Source organism: Lampetra planeri, chromosome 39, assembly GCF_965212315.1.
Source record: "Lampetra planeri chromosome 39, kcLamPlan1.2.h2, whole genome shotgun sequence".
Lineage (NCBI taxonomy): Eukaryota > Metazoa > Chordata > Hyperoartia > Petromyzontiformes > Petromyzontidae > Lampetra > Lampetra planeri.
In genome coordinates this window covers 10217059-10239115 of record NC_136145.1, presented here as the reverse complement: position 1 = coordinate 10239115, position 22057 = coordinate 10217059, and the positions used below count along the sequence as shown (strand labels likewise).

Here is a 22057-nt window from a genome sequence, read left to right as displayed (position 1 = left end):
AAATATATATACTTGTAAAAAAAGACGTGGTTTTCTTTATTTGTGGTAGGACAAACACGTGTCCGATTTATTTATGACTGAGAAATGCCAGTGCCCTCCTTTCAATTGGGATCATCAGCACTCCACAGCCCTGTTGCAACCTCCAAGCCTGAAGACACAAGCAGGACAATCCATACTTCGCCATTCTTTGCTTGAGAAAGCAAACTGGGAGTGGTCCGTGCGTCTGTGCCTGCCTCCTGGCTCAGCCTGCGGGCGTGTGGGTGAGGGGCTGGTGGGCTGTGTGGGTGGTGAGGGGCTGGGGGGCTGTGTGGGTGGTGAGGGGCTGTGTGGGTTGTGAGGGGCTGGGGGGCTGTGTGGGTTGTGAGGGGCTGGGGGGCTGTGTGTGTTGTGAGGGGCTAGGGGGCTGTGTGGGTGGTGAAGGGCTGGGGGGTTGTGTGGGTGGTGAGGGGCTGGGGGGCTGTGTGGGTGGTGAGGGGCTGGTGGGCTGTGTGTATTGTGAGGGGCTGGGGGCTGTGTGGGGGGGTGAGGGGCTGGGGGCTGTGTGGGTGGTGAGGGGCTGTGTGGGCTGTGTGGGTGTTGAGGGGCTGGTGGGCTGTGTGGGTGGTGAGGGGCTGGGGGGCTGTGTGGGTTGTGAGGGGCTGGGGGGCTGTGTGGGGGGTGAGGGGCTGGGGGCTGTGTGGGTGGTGAGGGGCTGTGTGGGCTGTGTGGGTGGTGAGGGGCTGGTGGGCTGTGTGGGTGGTGAGGGGCTGGTGGGCTGTGTGGGTGGTGAGGGGCTGGGGGGCTGTGTGGGTTTTGAGGGGCTGGGGGGCTGTGTGTGCTGTGAGGGGCACGTGGGCTGTGTGGGTGGTGAGGGGCTGTGTGGGATGTGTGGGTGGTGAGGGGCTGGTGGGCTGTGTGGGTGGTGAGGGGCTGGTGGGCTGTGTGTTGTGAGTGGGCTGTGTGTGTGCTGTGTGTGTTGAGTGTGTTGTGTGTGTGTGTGTTGTGAGTGGGCTGTGTGTGTGCTGTGTGTGTGCTGTGTGTGTGCGTGCTGTGTGTGTGTGTTGTGTGTGTGCGTGCTGTGTGTGTGCGTGCTGTGGGTGTGTGTTGTGTGTGTGTGTGCTGTGTGTGTGCGTGCTGTGTGTGTTCAGTGTGTTGTGTGTGTTGTGAGTGGGCTGTGTGTGCGTGCTGTGTATGTTGTGTGTGCTGTGTGTGTGCGTGCGTGCTGTGTGTGTGTGTTGAGTGATTGAGAGTCACAGGAGGAGGAGGAGGGAGGGAGGAGGAGGCGGCGGCGTCATTAACGCTGCGGAACGCGAGAGAAGCGGAGGGCGACGGGACTTCCCAACAACGGCGCGTGGGCGAACGAGAGGGGGGAGTCGCTCTCGCCTCGCACAGAGACACAGACAGAGACACAGGCACACAGACAGAGACACAGACAGAGACACAGAGACACAGACACAGAGACACAGACAGAGAGGCAGAGGAGGAGAGGGTAGAACCGACGAAGGCGGACACGGGCAGGGAGACAGACAGAATGGAGAAGTAGACTCGAGAGAGGAGAGGGACACGGGCACAGGGAGGCAGAGAGCGAGGAGAGGAGGGGTAGGAGACGCGAGAGAGAGCGAGGGGAGAGAAAGAGGTAGGAGACGGTGTCGTGCCGAGCCGGGCACGCGGGGTTGGCGAGGGGGTCCCCATGGGTGGATGAGCGATGGGCGTCGGGGAGGCGCCGCGCCGCTCGCTCGTCAACTCGGACGCCGGAGCCCGCGGGCAGCTTCCCGTCGCGACACTCCTCGTCCTCCTCCTGCTCGCCGCCTCGGGTCAGTCTTGGTGTGAGTCAGTCTCTGAGTGAATCTCGTCACCGTCTGTGTGGTGGAGCCTCAGCCTCTGAGTGAATCTCCTCACCGTCTGTGTGGTGGAGCCTCAGTCTCTGAGTGAATCTCGTCACCGTCTGTGTGGTGGAGCCTCAGTCTCTGAGTGAATCTCGTCACCGTCTGTGTGGTGGAGCCTCAGTCTCTGAGTGAATCTCGTCACCGTCTGTGTGGTGGAGCCTCAGTCTCTGAGTGAATCTCGTCACCGTCTGTGTGGTGGAGCCTCAGTCTCTGAGTGAATCTCGTCACCGTCTGTGTGGTGGAGCCTCAGTCTCTGAGTGAATCTCGTCACCGTCTGTGTGGTGGAGCCTCAGTCTCTGAGTGAATCTCGTCACCGTCTGTGTGGTGGAGCCTCAGTCTCTGAGTGAATCTCGTCACCGTCTGTGTGGTGGAGCCTCAGTCTCTGAGTGAATCTCGTCACCGTCTGTGTGGTGGAGCCTCAGCCTCTGAGTGAATCTCGTCACCGTCTGTGTGGTGGAGCCTCACTCTCTGAGTGAATCTCGTCACCGTCTGTGTGGTGGAGCCTCAGTCTCTGAGTGAATCTCGTCACCGTCTGTGTGGTGGAGCCTCAGTCTCTGAGTGAATCTCGTCACCGTCTGTGTGGTGGAGCCTCAGTCTCTGAGTGAATCTCGTCACCGTCTGTGTGGTGGAGCCTCAGTCTCTGAGTGAATCTCGTCACCGTCTGTGTGGTGGAGCCTCAGTCTCTGAGTGAATCTCGTCACCGTCTGTGTGGTGGAGCCTCAGCCTCTGAGTGAATCTCGTCACCGTCTCAGTGATGGAGCCTCAGTCTCTGAGTGAATCTCGTCACCGTCTGTGTAGTGGAGCCTCAGTCTCTGAGTGAATCTCGTCACCGTCTCAGTGATGGAGCCTCAGTCTCTGAGTGAATCTCGTCACCGTCTGTGTGGTGGAGCCTGAGTCTCTGAGTGAATCTCGTCACCGTATGTGTGGTGGAGCCTCAGTCTCTGAGTGAATCTCGTCACCGTCTGTGTGGTGGAGCCTCAGCCTCTGAGTGAATCTCGTCACCGTCTGTGTGGTGGAGCCTCAGTCTCTGAGTGAATCTCGTCACCGTCTGTGTGGTGGTGCCTCAGTCTCTGAGTGAATCTCGTCACCGTCTGTGTGGTGGAGCCTCAGCCTCTGAGTGAATCTCGTCACCGTCTGTGTGGTGGAGCCTCAGTCTCTGAGTGAATCTCGTCACCGTCTGTGTGGTGGAGCCTCATCCTCTGAGTGAATCTCGTCACCGTCTGTGTGGTGGAGCCTCACTCTCTGAGTGAATCTCGTCACCGTCTGTGTGGTGGAGCCTCAGTCTCTGAGTGAATCTCGTCACCGTCTGTGTGGTGGAGCCTGAGTCTCTGAGTGAATCTCGTCACCGTCTGTGTGGTGGAGCCTCAGTCTTTGAGTGAATCTCGTCACCGTCTGTGTGGTGGAGCCTCAGTCTCTGAGTGAATCTCGTCACTGTCTGTGTGGTGGAGCCTCAGTCTCTGAGTGAATCTCGTCACCGTCTGTGTGGTGGAGCCTCAGTCTCTGAGTGAATCTCGTCACCGTCTGTGTGGTGGAGCCTCAGTCTCTGAGTGAATCTCGTCACCGTCTGTGTGGTGGAGCCTCAGTCTCTGAGTGAATCTCGTCACCGTCTGTGTGGTGGAGCCTCAGTCTCTGAGTGAATCTCGTCACCGTCTGTGTGGTGGAGCCTCAGTCTCTGAGTGAATCTCGTCACCGTCTGTGTGGTGGAGCCTCAGTCTCTGAGTGAATCTCGTCACCGTCTGTGTGGTGGAGCCTCAGTCTCTGAGTGAATCTCGTCACCGTCTGTGTGATGGAGCCTCAGTCTCTGAGTGAATCTCGTCACCGTCTGTGTGGTGGAGCCTCAGTCTCTGAGTGAATCTCGTCACCGTCTGTGTGGTGGTGCCTCAGTCTCTGAGTGAATCTCGTCACCGTCTGTGTGGTGGAGCCTCAGCCTCTGAGTGAATCTCGTCACCGTCTCAGTGATGGAGCCTGAGTCTCTGAGTGAATCTCGTCACCGTCTGTGTGGTGGAGCCTCAGTCTCTGAGTGAATCTCGTCACCGTCTGTGTGGTGGAGCCTCAGCCTCTGAGTGAATCTCGTCACCGTCTGTGTGTTGGAGCCTCAGTCTCTGAGTGAATCTCGTCACCGTCTGTGTGGTGGTGCCTCAGTCTCTCAGTAAATCTCGTCACCGTCTGTGTGGTGGAGCCTCAGCCTCTGAGTGAATCTCGTCACCGTCTCAGTGATGGAGCCTCAGTCTCTGAGTGAATCTCGTCACCGTCTGTGTGGTGGAGCCTCAGTCTCTGAGTGAATCTCGTCACCGTCTCAGTGATGGAGCCTCAGTCTCTGAGTGAATCTCGTCACCGTCTGTGTGGTGGAGCCTCAGCCTCTGAGTGAATCTCGTCACCGTCTGTGTGGTGGAGCCTCAGTCTCTGAGTGAATCTCGTCACCGTCTGTGTGGTGGTGCCTCAGTCTCTGAGTGAATCTCGTCACCATCTGTGTGGTGGAGCCTCAGCCTCTGAGTGAATCTCGTCACCGTCTCAGTGATGGAGCCTCAGTCTCTGAGTGAATCTCGTCACCGTCTGTGTGGTGGAGCCTCAGTCTCTGAGTGAATCTCGTCACCGTCTCAGTGATGGAGCCTCAGTCTCTGAGTGAATCTCGTCACCGTCTGTGTGGTGGTGCCTCAGTCTCTGAGTGAATCTCGTCACCGTCTGTGTGGTGGAGCCTCAGCCTCTGAGTGAATCTCGTCACCGTCTCAGTGATGGAGCCTCAGTCTCTGAGTGAATCTCGTCACCGTCTGTGTGGTGGAGCCTCAGTCTCTGAGTGAATCTCGTCACCGTCTCAGTGATGGAGCCTCAGTCTCTGAGTGAATCTCGTCACCGTCTGTGTGGTGGAGCCTCAGCTTCTGAGTGAATCTCGTCACCGTCTGTGTGGTGGAGCCTCAGTCTCTGAGTGAATCTCGTCACCGTCTGTGTGGTGGTGCCTCAGTCTCTGAGTGAATCTCGTCACCATCTGTGTGGTGGAGCCTCAGCCTCTGAGTGAATCTCGTCACCGTCTCAGTGATGGAGCCTCAGTCTCTGAGTGAATCTCGTCACTGTCTGTGTGGTGGAGCCTCAGTCTCTGAGTGAATCTCGTCACCGTCTCAGTGATGGAGCCTCAGTCTCTGAGTGAATCTCGTCACCGTCTGTGTGGTGGAGCCTCAGTCTCTGAGTGAATCTCGTCACCGTCTGTGTGGTGGAGCCTCAGTCTCTGAGTGAATCTCGTCACCGTCTGTGTGGTGGTACCTCAGTCTCTGAGTGAATCTCGTCACCGTCTGTGTGGTGGAGCCTCAGCCTCTGAGTGAATCTCGTCACCATCTCAGTGATGGAGCCTCAGTCTCTGAGTGAATCTCGTCACCGTCTGTGTGGTGGAGCCTCAGTCTCTGAGTGAATCTCGTCACCGTCTCAGTGATGGAGCCTCAGTCTCTGAGTGAATCTCGTCACCGTCTGTGTGGTGGAGCCTCAGTCTCTGAGTGAATCTCGTCACCGTCTGTGTGGTGCAGCCTCAGTCTCTGAGTGAATCTCGTCACCGTCTGTGTGGTGGAGCCTCAGTCTCTGAGTGAATCTCGTCACCGTCTGTGTGGTGGAGCCTCAGCCTCTGAGTGAATCTCGTCACCGTCTGTGTGTTGGAGCCTCAGTCTCTGAGTGAATCTCGTCACCGTCTGTGTGGTGGTGCCTCAGTCTCTCAGTAAATCTCGTCACCGTCTGTGTGGTGGAGCCTCAGCCTCTGAGTGAATCTCGTCACCGTCTCAGTGATGGAGCCTCAGTCTCTGAGTGAATCTCGTCACCGTCTGTGTGGTGGAGCCTCAGTCTCTGAGTGAATCTCGTCACCGTCTCAGTGATGGAGCCTCAGTCTCTGAGTGAATCTCGTCACCGTCTGTGTGGTGGAGCCTCAGCCTCTGAGTGAATCTCGTCACCGTCTGTGTGGTGGAGCCTCAGTCTCTGAGTGAATCTCGTCACCGTCTGTGTGGTGGTGCCTCAGTCTCTGAGTGAATCTCGTCACCATCTGTGTGGTGGAGCCTCAGCCTCTGAGTGAATCTCGTCACCGTCTCAGTGATGGAGCCTCAGTCTCTGAGTGAATCTCGTCACCGTCTGTGTGGTGGAGCCTCAGTCTCTGAGTGAATCTCGTCACCGTCTCAGTGATGGAGCCTCAGTCTCTGAGTGAATCTCGTCACCGTCTGTGTGGTGGTGCCTCAGTCTCTGAGTGAATCTCGTCACCGTCTGTGTGGTGGAGCCTCAGCCTCTGAGTGAATCTCGTCACCGTCTCAGTGATGGAGCCTCAGTCTCTGAGTGAATCTCGTCACCGTCTGTGTGGTGGAGCCTCAGTCTCTGAGTGAATCTCGTCACCGTCTCAGTGATGGAGCCTCAGTCTCTGAGTGAATCTCGTCACCGTCTGTGTGGTAGAGCCTCAGCTTCTGAGTGAATCTCGTCACCGTCTGTGTGGTGGAGCCTCAGTCTCTGAGTGAATCTCGTCACCGTCTGTGTGGTGGTGCCTCAGTCTCTGAGTGAATCTCGTCACCATCTGTGTGGTGGAGCCTCAGCCTCTGAGTGAATCTCGTCACCGTCTCAGTGATGGAGCCTCAGTCTCTGAGTGAATCTCGTCACTGTCTGTGTGGTGGAGCCTCAGTCTCTGAGTGAATCTCGTCACCGTCTCAGTGATGGAGCCTCAGTCTCTGAGTGAATCTCGTCACCGTCTGTGTGGTGGAGCCTCAGTCTCTGAGTGAATCTCGTCACCGTCTGTGTGGTGGAGCCTCAGTCTCTGAGTGAATCTCGTCACCGTCTGTGTGGTGGTGCCTCAGTCTCTGAGTGAATCTCGTCACCGTCTGTGTGGTGGAGCCTCAGCCTCTGAGTGAATCTCGTCACCATCTCAGTGATGGAGCCTCAGTCTCTGAGTGAATCTCGTCACCGTCTGTGTGGTGGAGCCTCAGTCTCTGAGTGAATCTCGTCACCGTCTCAGTGATGGAGCCTCAGTCTCTGAGTGAATCTCGTCACCGTCTGTGTGGTGGAGCCTCAGTCTCTGAGTGAATCTCGTCACCGTCTGTGTGGTGCAGCCTCAGTCTCTGAGTGAATCTCGTCACCGTCTGTGTGGTGGAGCCTCAGTCTCTGAGTGAATCTCGTCACCGTCTGTGTGGTGGAGCCTCAGTCTCTGAGTGAATCTGTGTTGGGTAACTCTCAGTGTGAGAGTGGATTCTCAGTTTGTGAATCTTGTTACAGTTTCTGTGGAAACTTCAGCGAAGGTTTCGGTGGATCCACGTGGGATTGTGAGATCTCCCAACTCGCCGGGCAGCGATGTCGTTAAGAGGCGACTACACAGGAAGCTGTTTGTGTAGACCTGTTGTGAGTGTTATTGTCGAGTAAGTCTGGTGGGGTTTCCTTCTTCGAGTTGTCTGGTTTGCTCACGAATTTGCAAAGCACAACACTCTTCAAAAGGGGACTTGGCTAAACATCCCAATGCAGGACCCTCCTGGAAAGGTCTTTAGGCAATGTGAGGCTATCCTGGCTTGTTATGATTATGCTGTGTTTGTGACAATGCGTGTTTGTTCGTTAATGTGTAACATTATGTTTGGGTATTTTTTATTGTGTGTGAGAGTTTGTGTGTGATGTTGAGTGTCAATCATTTTGTGTGGGATGATATCAGGGTGATTGTGTGTGTGATGTGATTTTGTGTGTCATTATGTCAAGATATGTTGTATCTGTTTTTGTGACTTTGTATGTTCGTGTAATTGTATGTGTGGGTGTAAATGTGCGTGTGGCGTGGTCTTGTGTGTGATGTTATTTTCAGCATCAAACAGAAAGTGTCTCGGACTGATTCGAAGCTTTCGTGACTGCAGGAATCCATACTCTGGTTCTTTAGGTAAAGTCACGTGGGTAGAAAATAAAATAACTCGCATACCTACGTCTCGTACTAATCCTATTTTATTGGCCACTTGAAGACATTGGTGGAGTCACTAAAGGTGCTTGCCCCAGGTAAGAATGTTTACATTGCTGGCCACGGGGCAGTGTGGACTTGTGGTAGAGTGGTGGTAGATGTGTTTGCTCACTGCCCTATGGTCCCAGCCAACCTGGGTTCATTCTCACCAACATCAGTGGCTGAACTCATCCCGCGGGAGCTTCTCGGACGTGAGTTCCAGGCCCCGTTGTGTGTTGTACTGCGCGTTTGTGTGCGTGCCATGGCCTGTACTGTTACCCTGCGCCTGCAACTCGAGTGAGGTGCGCGGTTTGTATTGTGAGATATATGTTACTGCTATGTCCTTCCCCGCTGCACAATTTGTGTCGTGTGGTGCACTGCTCGTGTCGAGCTCCGTGCACTGTATTGTGATGGGTTGTGTGTATAGTTTGTGCTGTGTGAAGGGTCGCCACCAGTTCCACAGGAGACTGAACCCAGATATATGTCTCAGGCAGCACGAGGTCTGTCATCAAAAATACTTTGCAGTTAACTGCAATAAATTTCAGCACAGCAATTGTACCAGATCTGGGTACAGATCAATTCCTGCCACAGACAAAATTTCCGGACTGCCAGTGGCAAGCCCTGGACAGGTGGCCAACTCCAGCTCTTGTCCATCGTTGTGCTGTGTGCTGTGTTGTGCCCTCTGTGTTTTTGAACCTATGGCTATGATGAGGACTGTGCAGTGTTCAATGCACTCATTCTATTTAATGTGTACCGAGAGCGTAATCTCTCCCCTCGTCTACCACCCCTCTCGTCCATTTCCCTCACCCCACGACCCCCTGTTTTACCGGGTCACTCGGACTTCACTACACAGCCCACGCACAGTGCAGGATCCTCAAATGCAACTCGGAGTTCGTGGCAGCAACATCGGGGCCCGGCCACTCGACCGTTGAGGACGGCGGCGGCGGCGCAGCGGCGGTGGGCCCGGTGGGGCCGGTGGGGCCGATCGGCCGCGGGCGGCCCTCCCCCGGGTCGGCGGCCCCGCTGTGCGCCGCCCTACGGGCCTACTCGGCCTGCACGCGGCGGACTTCGCGGGCGTGCCGCGGCGACCTGGCGTACCACTCGGCCGTGCTCGGCATCGAGGACCTGATGGCGCAGAACGCTTGCGGCGGCACTTCCGCCGTCGCCGCCGGCGGCGGGCGACTCGCGTCGTCGGAACGGTCGCCGGCGCCACCGCCGCCGGCGCCGCCCGCGAGGGCCGGCCCCGTGCGGAGGGCGTGCGGGGCGACCAGGGCCAGGGCCCCGCCGGCCGGCGCCTACCGCTACTGCGGCCTGTCGGGCGACCCGCACGTGCGCACGTTCCCCGGCGGGATGCACGCGTGCCGCGTGGCGGGCGCGTGGCCGCTCGTGGACAACGAGCACGTGTACGTGCAGGCCACCAGCGTGCCCGTGTACGGAGGTGCCACGGCCACCGCCACCAGCAAGGTGAGGGCGAGGGCGGGAGTGGGGTGGAAGTGAGAGGGATGGAGCGCAATGGATTGGTGGTCGTGGCAATGGTGGCGGAAAGGGATGCTGCTGCCAGCGTTGTATTTGCCGTGTTCGTCTTGTTAATGTTTTTGTTCTGATTGTGATGCCAGCATCGTGGCCTGAGATGAAGTGGCCGTTTGGAACCCTTGCAGAGCGGTGCAACACCGCCCAGTTAGAAGGCAGCTGTGGAAAGGCAAATGGCTCAAAGAAAGACACGGAACTTATTCTGAGCTCCCTACAAATAACCTCCTCTATCAGCATGGTAGCGAAACATTTCTTTTAATTTGGTCAAAGTATGTAAAGAAAACACATTTTACACTGTGTTTTTTTGTGTGCAGTTATTGTTGGTCACTCACCTGAGACCTTGAACTTGCTATACTTGAAAACCCAGTTTTAATTACAGCGGGCGACAGAAACCCAGATTCAAATCCAGGCATCTCAGCGGTGCCGGCTCTGCCTCTGTCCCTTGAGCTACTGGGCTACCTCCGTGCAGAAACATAACCCATTAACGTGGTGCTCAAGCCCATTTATGGCACTGATGCAGTGTTAGAAATTCCACATCACTTTGGCAGGGGTTACTTTCTCCATAGGGCAACCACAGTCGACGTTTGCACAAAGTTAAATTAGATTTATCCTCCACGTTGAGAATGATGGGCCGACTGAGAGGTGTGAACTCATGCCCTTCTGACCGTGTGGCGCAGATGCTCGACCACAGAAACTGGAGACAACGTATACAAAGTGGATGTAATTGTATTTTGAGCCACCGTGATTCAGCGTGCTAACACAAGCCGCTTTAAACCCAGCAATATAAATTTGACTAACATCAATGATGAGTGATAAATGAACCAGTCAAGGGTTGCCCCCTTCATCAACCCGCAACGACCAGCGCGGTGAAGTATGGTCAATAAATCCCTATCACCCGACGTGGCATGTGGGAGGCCTTGATGCAGCAATGGGATTGACATGTAATTGCAGTATGTTTCCTGCTCAGATATCTTTCAGGACAAATTGTATATTACTGTATGTATAAAAACACTAAATTGTTCTTAAAATATCTAAGCAGGAGATGCTCCATTGTGAGGATATCACTGCTTTCACGAGTATGATAAGTAATTTGACTCAGTTTTGCATCATGAAGGATTTTTTGGGGGATCGATCGCGTAAATATAAACGTGTCGTTAAAACGACTCGGTTTTCAATAACACCATTTCACTCTAAACCAACACTTGGAATCGAGGCCAAAAATTATAATCCCATGGAAATGGCATTCGAGTCTTTCCCACACATGCATGCATTGCTTAAGTTATTCAACAGCAGCACTTCTCAACTCCATCATCACGTGACCCCGCCACGGTCCGGCCTTTGATGATTACCAATTCTTTATATTCGTATGCAAATGAAGTCCCCAAACACGCTCAATGAACCTGATGCTTGGTAATTGTTGTGGGAGGGGGTCGCAAGGACTGGAATTGAGAAACACTGCTTTATTTATTATGTATTCATTTGCTATGAAGAAGGGTCATTGTCCAGAACGTCACCTGTTACATACTCTTCCCTTTAAGGCAGTAGTGTTATTGGCGAACGTGTTGAGTTTTTTTTACACGTACAGTATATTTAGGAGCATATATGCACCTACGGTGAGAAAGATGTTTAGCAACATGCATACCTAGCAGACATTCTCGTAATTGTCACTCCAGCTCTCTCTGCTGCTGCTCTAAAAGGACTTTTTTTTTCCAAACGTGACTGTGGGGTCATATGGGAGGGGGGTGGGGGGGTGAGGGCAGGAAGGCGGCTGAGGCGGGGGCGGGGCTATGGTGGTCCGAGGGGCTCTTAGGCCAAGCAGAAGGGGGCCTTTGGGCTATAATGGAGTATTCATCAAGGAAATGCCGTTCGTTTATCAAGGAAAGCCTCACACAGTCTCAAGACTCTTTTTCAAAAAGGGAGGCCCCCCGCATCGCAATGCTTTTGGCCGTTTCCTTTTTAGGGAGCGTTCTGGGGCTGGCCGAGGGGAGAGTTATTTTTTTTGGGACAGATCCTTAGAGGTGCCAATGAATAAGCCGCGATTTAAAAGCCTTTGCGAGCTAGCCTGCGCATCGCCTTTACGCGTTTCTTTTACACTTTGTCTTTCTTCCGACCGGCTTTTCAGCCCAGCCGCTCACAATGGCGTGATTGTCATGCAAAACGCGGGCGTTAATGGCCCTTTCACTGATCACACATTCCTCGCGGCTTCCTGAGCTATGCCACAGCAGTGGGCTATGATCCGGGCCTCTTGCCAATAACTCCGGGCAGTCCAGTGGCATTCATTTAACAGGTCACGGCCTGCTGAGAAAACTGGGAAAGTCTAAACCGGTTCACGGATTGCACGATTAAAACAAATGTGGCTGGAAAACATTGGTAGAACATAACGATGCGTCTGGGCAGAACGACGTATTGGTTCATGGATTCAAATTGATTCTAAGGTTGTACGTGAGTTGGTTCACATTCGTAACAATCGATTCTTAAATGTTGTACAGTAGTGGGTCAACGTCACGCCTGCAGCCACTAGAGGCGCTACCATTCACCGCAGTGCTTAAACAAACCCTGTTAGAATCAAATTGTGAGCACGAACCACTCTGCTTCATCGAATCTCTGGCAGTGTTGGAGGGGAGGGCAGGGTTGAACAGGGGCACAACTCCCGATATCAACGGGGAGAGATGGCGAGATATGACCGAGGGCCCCCCTTCTTTCTCCCGACTAACTTTTACTGAAATAGCTATGGGTGTTTTTAATCCCTTACACAATAATGTGTCGGCTATAACTATATATAGATATGTTATTTTAGTTGCACTAGAGGAAGACAGTCTCACATGGACAGTATTAATAAAAAGATTTAAAGGTACAATTACTCGCAATTAAGTTATTGTGCGTCTTGCTTTCATGCCGGCCCATCGGTCTAGGATTTCCTCAAAGGGGTGGAACTTGAGAAGAGGTTAGACCAGAGGACGCCAAAAGGCGTCCTCTGGTCTAACACCTCTGGTCTAACACCGTTTGAGACGAGGCTCGAAAGAAAGCTGTCTCTGGTGTGGACCAATCAGTTTCAAAGACAATGCATATATTATCAGAGTATGTTTTTTGTTTGCATTCTGACCACAAGTAATGTGGTTAATACAGACATGATTCCTTGTAAAAGGTTTCATGTTGGTGTTTTAACATCTTAACACCTGTTTTGTTGCAAGAAAAAAGGGGAAAATATATTCTCATATTTTGGTACTGGCAAAGGTGGGGTGGAACCTGACTGTGCTCTTTTCACACGTTAGCCAGATGTGTTAATCGGGTGGTCCATGGTAGTCCATAGGTAATTTTTATGAATAAAAATCTGAACATTATTTACTGGTTATCTGTTGATTTGGGGCCCCCTTGTGACCGACTGAGCCCCTATATGAGGCTTAATGCTGCCACATACCCCCCCCCCCCATAGTTGCGCCACTGGGGATGAATCTAGGACTAACCTGTTATCTTTAACTCCGCCTCGGGCTCCACAATGCAGTGGGTATCTGAGCCCAGTCCCAAGTCTGAATAAAAAGGAGTAGGGTCGGGTGAAAGGGTTGCCGATGCTTCGGCCGTGAAAAAAAAAGACAAAAGGAATCCCAATGCACATGATGGAAACAAATGATGAAATGTGCAGTAGACACCAATGGCCTATCTGCCCATGGGTCATGAGGACGATGATGACGATGATGACGATACGCCATCGCCACCTCGTCATCACGGCCCCGTCTCTACATCTACAGCGGCGCCACTACGGGGCATGGACTTTTGTTGTGCAGTCGCGGCAAGTGTGGAGGAGAGAGGCCTTTAGCAACCCAGCGGCCCCTTCCCGTGCACTTTAACCCGCTCACCAGTTTATATAAAAAATAATCACTGTCAACGCCTTGTCAATCCACTGCTGGAGGAAGGCTTGACCATGCTGCATCAGTCACGAAACTAATTATTAGGTGATGCTTGTTGCTGCTACTGCTGCATTGGCAGTGGTGCACAAGCATGAATAACAAACAAAAAACCTCAACACATTTGTCTTTCCACACTGGATTTTAAAAACAAAATGCAATGTTTTAGGCAATGGTCATTCTTTACAGCACATAGAGAAGTAGAGTGTGTAGAGAGTTGACTACATCTCTGGCCTTTTTATGTGCTGTGAGGAAGGGCTAATGCCGAAAACATTACATCTTAAATACTTTTTATTTGTAAAGCCACAGCGTTATTGACGAATATGTTGAGTTTTTGTGTTCCTCAGCCATGGGATTCATTTGACCATGCTTCGCCCCGCTGGTCAGTGCGTGTTGGTGAAGGGAGTGGCTCAGGGACTGGGTCAGATATCCGTCGCCACTGATCTGAGCCATGGCCGAGAAATGGAACTCGGACGTCGGCAGGATCATAAGCGGCGCAGTTGCTCTAACCTTTAAGACGTTCGTGCACGCTTCATTTGCGTGGTCGTTCTGCTTGCGTCAATCGATAGCTCAGGACAACCTTTGTAAAAACACGAGGTGTTCCATCGCACGGGATTATCCAGATTGAAATATTTTAATAATTCAAAAAAGAAAAAATCCACCGCGCCACCGCCACTCCACCCCTCCGCGGTGATGGCAGCGGCGGTCGCCTGCATTTATCTGGCAAGGAAAGGAAGAGGGCCGGTGGGGGGAGACGTGACGGTGAATTAGCGGGAGCTTAAACGCAGCTTATCGTCCGGGGCACGAAGGGATGAGATTGGGGCAAATTGGTCTACTGCAGTTGACACCACCCACCAATTATGGCCACGTTGACTGGAGAATAAAGGGAATCCTTTGTTGACACGGAGAGATGGAGGCTCTTTCTTTCTCATTGTAAGGAGAGTTCATCGTAACTTGGTTGTTTTTTTTGCCACATGGTCATCCGGGTGCCTTTTAAAGCAGACGAGTTGATGTGTGACTTAGGAATGAAAGTGGTGTAATTGTGAAACGAGCAATGGCGGGATTTTACGAAGAGCACTCGCACTGTACTGCAGTTGTTTTTGCCCCCCGATTTCTCTTTGCTTTGTTGTTATACTTGGGGTTTTATACTTGGGGTTTTATATTTGGGGTTTTATGGCATTGCTTTTGTAATTTCGATGACCCAGGTCACTCTTGAAAATGAGACAATAGTTTTTTCAGTTCTCACCAGGTATAACAAAGTAAAACAAACAATTTATAATACCACTCATTTAGCCAGGTAAGCCGTACTGTGTCCCAAGACTATTATATCAGGAAGTTCTTGCATTGGGAGGGTTTTTGGCAAATCCATTAACGAGTGCCTCGGCACGTAGAAGGAAACCGGAGTGCCCAGAAAAAGTCCCACCACACACCGACACAGACAAGGGTGGGTACCGCTCAACACTAGGACGTTTAAAACAAGACGCAGAAACGTGTACAAAAAAGCACACGCAGCCATTGTGTATGTACAAAAAATATAATTATTTAGTGCACTGTGGTCCTCTTGTCTTAGCAAATGTGAGCTGCTGATGGATTTTTTGCACCACTCACAAAGGCCATGGCGCTTTTGACACACGTTTGCGTGTTGTTTGAAACTGAAGGTTGTCCCGCCTGCACCGATATTTCTGTTGTGATTGTTTTTTTCTTTGTCATTTACAAACTCGACTCAACTTCACGGGCAAACCTCCTGCACTATTGCGCAGTGTTATTTTAAAACTCCTTGCACGATTCAAACTCCCCCGTGGGTTATCTGTCGTGGATTTTGGCGACACCATCGTCGTCGTAACGTCACGTCTCCCTCGCCCCGCTACGGTGCCGCTGTCCCAGGTTTCAATCTTGGCTGTGACATGCAATGCCAGCGGGCCGCTGACATCTGGACCGTTTGTGTATTGGGCCGCGCCTCCCAAGAATAAGTGCTCGCTACCCTGGCACCTGTCCGTCGCGAAGCTAATGAGCGGCATGCGCCATTGTCTCCGCAGCTCACCATCATCTTCAAGGGCCAGCAGCACTGCACGGACGAGCGGGTTTACCACGCCGAGACGGACGACCTCCCGGCCGCGTTCGTCGACGGCACCAAGATGGGCGGCCTGGGCGGGCGGCAGTATGCGGCCTCCGGCCTTCTCGTCACCGAGAAGGTGCCCGGTCGGCACGTCGAGATCTCGGCCGTCTACATCGGCACCACGGTGGCCGTGCGCCAGGTGGGACGCTACCTGACCTTTGCCATCCGCACGCCGGCGCGCGTCGCCGAGGCCTACGACCACGACGAGAGCCTGGGCCAGGCCCTGCAGCTGTGCTGGCGCGGCTGCCCCGGCACGGAACGGCTGGACCAGGAAGCCGGCGGCGCCGGTGGCGGCGGCGGCGATGGCCGCACCGCGGGCGTATTCACGGCACGAACTGCGCGCGCGGCCTGCGAGGAGAGGCTGTCGGTCGACGACCCTTACTTCGAGACGTGCGTGTTCGACCTGCTCACGACGGGCGACCTGAGCTTCGCGCGGGCGGCCGCGTTCGCGTCGCAGGATGCCGTGGAGCTGGCGCCGCCACTGGCGGTGGCGAGCGGTCGGGAGCGGCAGGGAGGAGGAGCCGGAGCGCCGAGACCGTCGGCCCCCGTGGTCGCGGCACTTGCCCTTGCCGCCGTGGTTTTAATGGCCGTCGGCGGCTCTCCCAACTCCTGATGGAAAGTTCAGAGGCAGGAACAAACGGTGAACGACTGGAGGATTCGAATGCCGCTATGCTCGCTGAAGCTTCTCAAGTTCTCTGAAGAAGCTTCCGGCACGCGTGGAGCGAAACATCCGACGTCGTGCCGACGTAACACGCGGCCCCCGAAAACGCATCGGAGAGCCGTTCTGCGGCTCAACCGCTAAAACCTTTGCAGTGGTTGTGTGCCGCAGCGGAAACAAAAACTCTTCGAGTGTCTAGAGCGATGGAAACGCGAGAGACTCCACACAGATGGGACTGGGACGCCCCATAGCTCGAATTCTAACGACGGGAATCTCGTCCAAGGGAATCGTGCAAGCACACAGACGAGAGCATGCACACAGAACTGGTGGAAGAAATGAGAGCCAATCGACGGCGATGAGGACACACAAATGTTTAATATATGACCCAAGAAGTCGATTTGTACTGTTTGCTGTTTAGTCTCTCCCCACTCCCGAGTTTGCTGTTGTCGGTTTCTGAATGCGCGTTGCGTTTATTTTGAGCAAAGAAGTGAAGCGGCTTGTAAAAGAAAGTACTTTTTATACACGAAGTGGCATAATAGCAATTTTGCAAATAACAAGTTTTCACTTGTAAATATTAGCGATTAGTGTTGTTTGTAATTGTGCAGTGTGTAAGGTAGCGCTCTTCGAAACATTTCTTCCCATTAATAAAGGTGCATGTGCACAAGCAGGTCGTTGTGAACCTCGAATCTTGGATCATTTTATCTCTTTGTATGTATATATAACTCCCCCCCCCCTTACCCGGGACACACTACGTAAAATAGAGCAAGTCAATGATATAACGTAGATGCCGAGGATGAGAAGGGAGGGAAGGGAGGACAGGCAGAGAGGGAACGAGCTGTATGGAGGAGCAGCGTCTGTTTTCACAGTGGGCAGGGTTGGGGAGAGGGGGGGGGGGTTAGAGTGTGGGTGGCCACACTGAATTCACGTGGTTTATGTGGGTGAGGGGCCTGAGATGATTTACAGAGATGTATGAGACCATGGACCATCTTATTCATTGGTATGGCCTACGAAGACCAACTATTGGAATTTCACTTGGAAATGTATTGTCATTGTATTGCTTTGTCTGAGAGTTGGTGAATTGAAGATGCATACACTGCCTTCAAATCCATATTTGGAGCGGTGTGAGGTTATACGAGCCATGAGTTTGGAGTTTGTAGACGCATTGTCCCACTGGTTGTGGCAACCGTGAGCCGAGTGAAATTAAGACGCAGGCTATATCTGGCCCATGGGCTCTAAGTTTCTCACCCTTGATGTACATGGATGGTGACAGTATGTGCGTGCGTGCGTGTGTGTCTGTGTGGGGGCCAGTGGTCGTGTAGTGGTTAGCACACTGTGCGACAAACCTGGCGACTCGAGTTCGATTCCAGCTCACGGCCAACACCAGTGATGATTATCTGAACCCGTCCTGGGCCTCCCCTAGGTCGACTCAGGGTGTTGCGGTGGTGATGTTAAATGCCTCACCTGGTATACAGGAGGTCGTGGTTTCGATCCCAACCTTGGTGCCTATATATATTACCTTGTATTTCCCTCCACATTTAGAAACATGCTTTTTTTAGAGTATTTGACTAATTTCCATTTCCACGTGATAATCTACTTCGTTGAGCCATCCTTTGTGGACAGGTCGCTTCTGAAAAAGAGCGATATTGCTCGGTGAGCCTTACCTCGTGAAATAAAAAGTTTTTTAACAGTTTATACTCAGCCTCAAATAGGTACCTGGTGTGGTGTGTAAACATCGCCACTGGGGAGACAAAGGCGGCCGGACGTGGTCCTTCGTAGGGGTTCACTTACAGCACTTGCCCTGACAGTCTGTCAAAAGCTATACGGGGGAACTTTGTCTATTGTTGTGTGGGCAGGCGGGCGTGTAGAGGGATTGGTGCGTGTGGGCGAGTGGTCGGTCCTGTAGAAGTCATTTGCCCGGGACACTCTGCTTTGCATTTGTCTCGGTGGTGCTCGCAGCAGGGAGGCTTAGTGTGGGGCATGCGTGTAGATTAGGGGGGATGCGGGATGGAGGGCGGGGGGGGCACCTGGGAGACAGACACATAGAGGTTGGCTGCACACAAAGACAGACACGCAGGTTGGAAAAGAGACACACATCGAGACTGAATGCATAGAAAGACCGACACACAAGCCAGTAAAAAGATGCACGGAGACTGGCTGCATAGACAGACACACACATGAGACTATATATGCAGACACACATTCGATATTCGAATTACACAAACATGAAGATGTATGGCACACAAAGCAACAGACAAGACAGATTCTGCACAGACAAGAATGTATTCATTACAAAAACAACTAATTTAAGTCAATCTGCCGGTAATTTTACCCAGAAAATCTTTGCTGAAGCGTCGAGATTTATTTTTTCAGGAGGGTCCTGCAATTTGGGATGTTTGTCCATTTCCATCTTGTAAGTAGTACATTTGCACTTGAAAGGCAACCGAGATGGATGAAGAAAACGCAATGCACACAAGGGAACGACGATAGCCTGACAGCGGGGTCGTTACGCCACAATTCACAATCTCAGAACAGGACAAAAACTATAAACAATCGCATCGGTGGATAAGACATTTAAACATAAACATGGTAAACATACAAATATATACTATATATAAAACGGGAAATTATGGCATTGGAGAGATATGTAACATTAAAAACATTTTCAGACGATGCGATTTAAATTATGGAGTCGCCGCGGGTTGATATGGCGAGATTGTGGCAGAGGGTAGCGGGAGACGTGGACTGTGAGTGAGTGTGGTTGTGGTGGAGGGTAGCGGGAGACGTAGACTGTGAGTGAGTGTGGTTGTGGTGGAGGGGAGTGGGAGACGTTGACTGTGAGTGAGTGTGGTTGTGGTAGAGGGTAGTGGGAGACGTGGACTGTGAGTGAGTGTGGTTGTGGTGGAGGGGAGCGGGAGACGTGGACTGTGAGTGAGTGTGGTTGTGGTGGAGGGTAGTGGGAGACGTTGACTGTGAGTGAGTGTGGTTGTGGTGGAGGGGAGTGGGAGACGTTGACTGTGAGTGAGTGTGGTTGTGGTGGAGGGGACTGGGAGACGTGGACTGTGAGTGAGTGTGGTTGTGGTGGAGGGTAGTGGGAGACGTGGACTGTGAGTGAGTGTGGTTGTGGTAGAGGGTAGTGGGAGACGTTGACTGTGAGTGAGTGTGGTTGTGGTGGAGGGTAGTGGGAGACGTTGACTGTGAGTGAGTGTGGTTGTGGTGGAGGGTAGTGGGAGACGTTGACTGTGAGTGAGTGTGGTTGTGGTGGAGGGGAGTGGGAGACGTTGACTGTGAGTGTGGTTGTGGTGGAGGGGACTGGGAGACGTTGACTGTGAGTGAGTGTGGTTGTGGTGGAGGGGACTGGGAGACGTGGACTGTGAGTGTGGTTGTGGTGGAGGGGAGTGGGAGACGTTGACTGTGAGTGAGTGTGGTTGTGGTGGAGGGGAGCGGGAGACGTGGACTGTGAGTGAGTGTGGTTGTGGTGGAGGGGAGTGGGAGACGTGGACTGTGAGTGAGTGTGGTTGTGGTGGAGGGGAGTGGGAGATGTTGACTGTGAGTGAGTGTGGTTGTGGTGGAGGGGAGTGGGAGACGTTGACTGTGAGTGAGTGTGGTTGTGGTGGTGGGGAGTCGGAGATGTGGACTGTGAGTGAGTGTGGTTGTGGTAGAGGGTAGTGGGAGACGTTGACTGTGAGTTAGTGTGGTTGTGGTGGAGGGGAGTGGGAGACGTGGACTGTGAGTGAGTGTGGTTGTGGTGGAGGGGAGTGGGAGACGTTGACTGTGAGTGAGTGGGGTTGTGGTGGAGGGGAGTGGGAGACGTGGACTGTGAGTGAGTGTGGTTGTGGTGGAGGGAACGGGGAGACGTGGACTGTGAGTGAGTGTGGTTGTGGTGGAGGGGAGTGGGAGACGTGGACTGTGTGTGAGTGTGGTTGTGGTAGAGGGGAGTGGGAGACGTTGACTGTGAGTGTGGTTGTGGTGGAGGGGAGTGGGAGACGTGGACTGTGAGTGAGTGTGGTTGTGGTGGAGGGTAGTGGGAAACGTGGACTGTGAGTGAGTGTGGTTGTGGTGGAGGGGACCGGGAGACGTGAACTGTGAGTGAGTGTGGTTGTGGTGGAGGGGAGTGGGAGACGTGGACTGTGAGTGAGTGTGGTTGTGGTGGAGGGAACTGGGAGACGTGGACTGTGAGTGAGTGTGGTTGTGGTGGAGGGGACCGGGAGACGTTGACTGTGAGTGAGTGTGGTTGTGGTGGAGGGAACTGGGAGACGTGGACTGTGAGTGAGTGTGGTTGTGGTGGAGGGGACCGGGAGACGTGGACTGTGAGTGAGTGTGGTTGTGGTGGAGGGGAGTGGGAGACGTGGACTGTGAGTGAGTGTGGTTGAGGTGGAGGGCACCGGGAGACGTTGAGGCTGAGTCTAAACTAATAATAGCTATGTTTTTATTTAACCAGGTAAGATCTACTGAGCTATATAGCTCTTAAATCGAAAACGGTGTACGAAGTCAATCAATATTCAATTAAATGAATTTCCAGACATGAAAGTTTTCTCGGACAAATGATTTTAAAGATGGATATGGAGAAGTATGGCTGAGACACAGACTGAGTGGTGGGACACAGGCTGAGACACAGACACAGACTGAGTGGTGGGACACAGACTGAGTGGTGAGACAGACTGAGTAGTGGGACACAGACTGAGTGGTGGGACACAGACTGAGTGGTGAGACAAAGGCTGAGTGATGAGACACAGACTGAGTGGTGAGTCACAGGCTGAGTGGTGAGACACAGGCTGAGTGCTGAGACACAGACTGAGTGGTGGGACACAGACTGAGTGGTGGGACACAGGCTGAGTGGTGGGACACAAACTGAGTGGTGGGACACAGGCTGAGTGGTGGGACACAGACTCAGTGGTGGGACACAGAATGAGTGGTGAGACACAGACTGAGTGGTGGGACACAGGCTGAGTGGTGAGACACAGGCTGAGTGGTGGGACACCGATTGAGTGGTGAGACACAGACTGAGTGGTGAGACACAGGCTGAGTGGTGGGACACAGACTGAGTGGTGGGACACAGACTGAGTGGTGGGACACAGACTGAATGGTGGGACACAGACTGAGTGGTGAGACACTGACTGAGTGGTGAGACACAGACTGAGTGGTGAGACACAGACTGAGTGGTGGGACACAGACTGAGTGGTGAGACACAGACTGAGTGCTGAGACACAGACTGAGTGGTGGGACACAGACTGAGTGGTGGGACACAGACTGAGTGGTGAGACACAGACTGAGTGGTGAGACACAGGCTGAGTGGTGAGACACAGGCTGAGTGGTGAGACACAGGCTGAGTGCTGAGACACAGGCTGAGTGCTGAGACACAGATTGAGTGGTGGGACACAGACTGAGTGGTGGGACACAGGCTGAGTGGTGGGACACAGACTGAGTGGTGGGACACAGACTGAGTGGTGAGACACTGACTGAGCAGTGAGACACAGACTGAGTGGTGAGACACAGACTGAGTGGTGGGACACAGACTGAGTGGTGAGACACAGACTGAGTGCTGAGACACAGACTGAGTGGTGGGACACAAACTGAGTGGTGGGACACAGACTGAGTGGTGGGACACAGACTGAGTGGTGAAACACAGACTGAGTGGTGAGACACAGGCTGAGTGGTGAGACACAGACTGAGTGGTGGGACACAGACTGAGTGGTGGGACACAGACTGAGTGGTGAGACACAGACTGAGTGGTGGGACACAGACTGAGTGGTGGGACACAGACTGAGTGGTGAGACACAGACTGAGTGGTGGGACACAGGCTGAGTGGTGAGACACAGGCTGAGTGCTGAGACACAGACTGAGTGGTGAGACACAGACTGAGTGGTGGGACACAGGCTGAGTGGTGGGACACAGACTGAGTGGTGGGACACAGACTGAGTGGTGGGACACAGACTGAGAGCTGAGACACAGACTGAGTGGTGAGACACAGACTGAGTGGTGGGACACAGACTGAGTGGTGAGACACAGACTGAGTGGTGAGACACAGACTGAGTGGTGGGACACAGACTGAGTGGTGGGACACAGACTGAG

At 53.1% G+C, this 22057-nt stretch overlaps 1 protein-coding gene across 2 annotated transcripts; it reads left to right on the top strand.

Moving 5' to 3' along the window:
* Positions 1 to 1241: 1241 nt before the first annotated feature.
* LOC144731617 (repulsive guidance molecule A-like) lies at positions 1242 to 16667 on the top strand. 2 transcript variants are annotated; one of them, XM_078612806.1, is made up of 3 exons: positions 1242 to 1793; positions 8636 to 9246; positions 15251 to 16667. In XM_078612806.1, exons 1-3 carry the CDS (start codon positions 1685 to 1687, stop codon positions 15941 to 15943), a joined length of 1413 nt encoding a protein of 470 aa, XP_078468932.1. In that variant the 5' UTR covers positions 1242 to 1684; the 3' UTR covers positions 15944 to 16667. The 2 variants fall into 2 exon arrangements, with proteins under 2 accessions (XP_078468932.1, XP_078468930.1); XM_078612804.1 differs by lacking the exon at positions 1242 to 1793 and adding an exon at positions 6799 to 7728.
* Positions 16668 to 22057: the final 5390 nt, after the last annotated feature.

Excerpts from the sequence above, each read along its gene's own strand:
- LOC144731617 (XM_078612804.1), top strand. The coding sequence starts at position 7,602 with ATGTGTGGGTGTAAATGTGCGTGTGGCGTGGTCTTGTGTGTGATGTTA. Across the intron at positions 7,729-8,635 it reads TCCATACTCTGGTTCTTTAG|CCCACGCACAGTGCAGGATC; the intron begins GTAAAGTCACGT and ends TTCACTACACAG. Across the intron at positions 9,247-15,250 it reads CGGCCACCGCCACCAGCAAG|CTCACCATCATCTTCAAGGG; the intron begins GTGAGGGCGAGG and ends TTGTCTCCGCAG.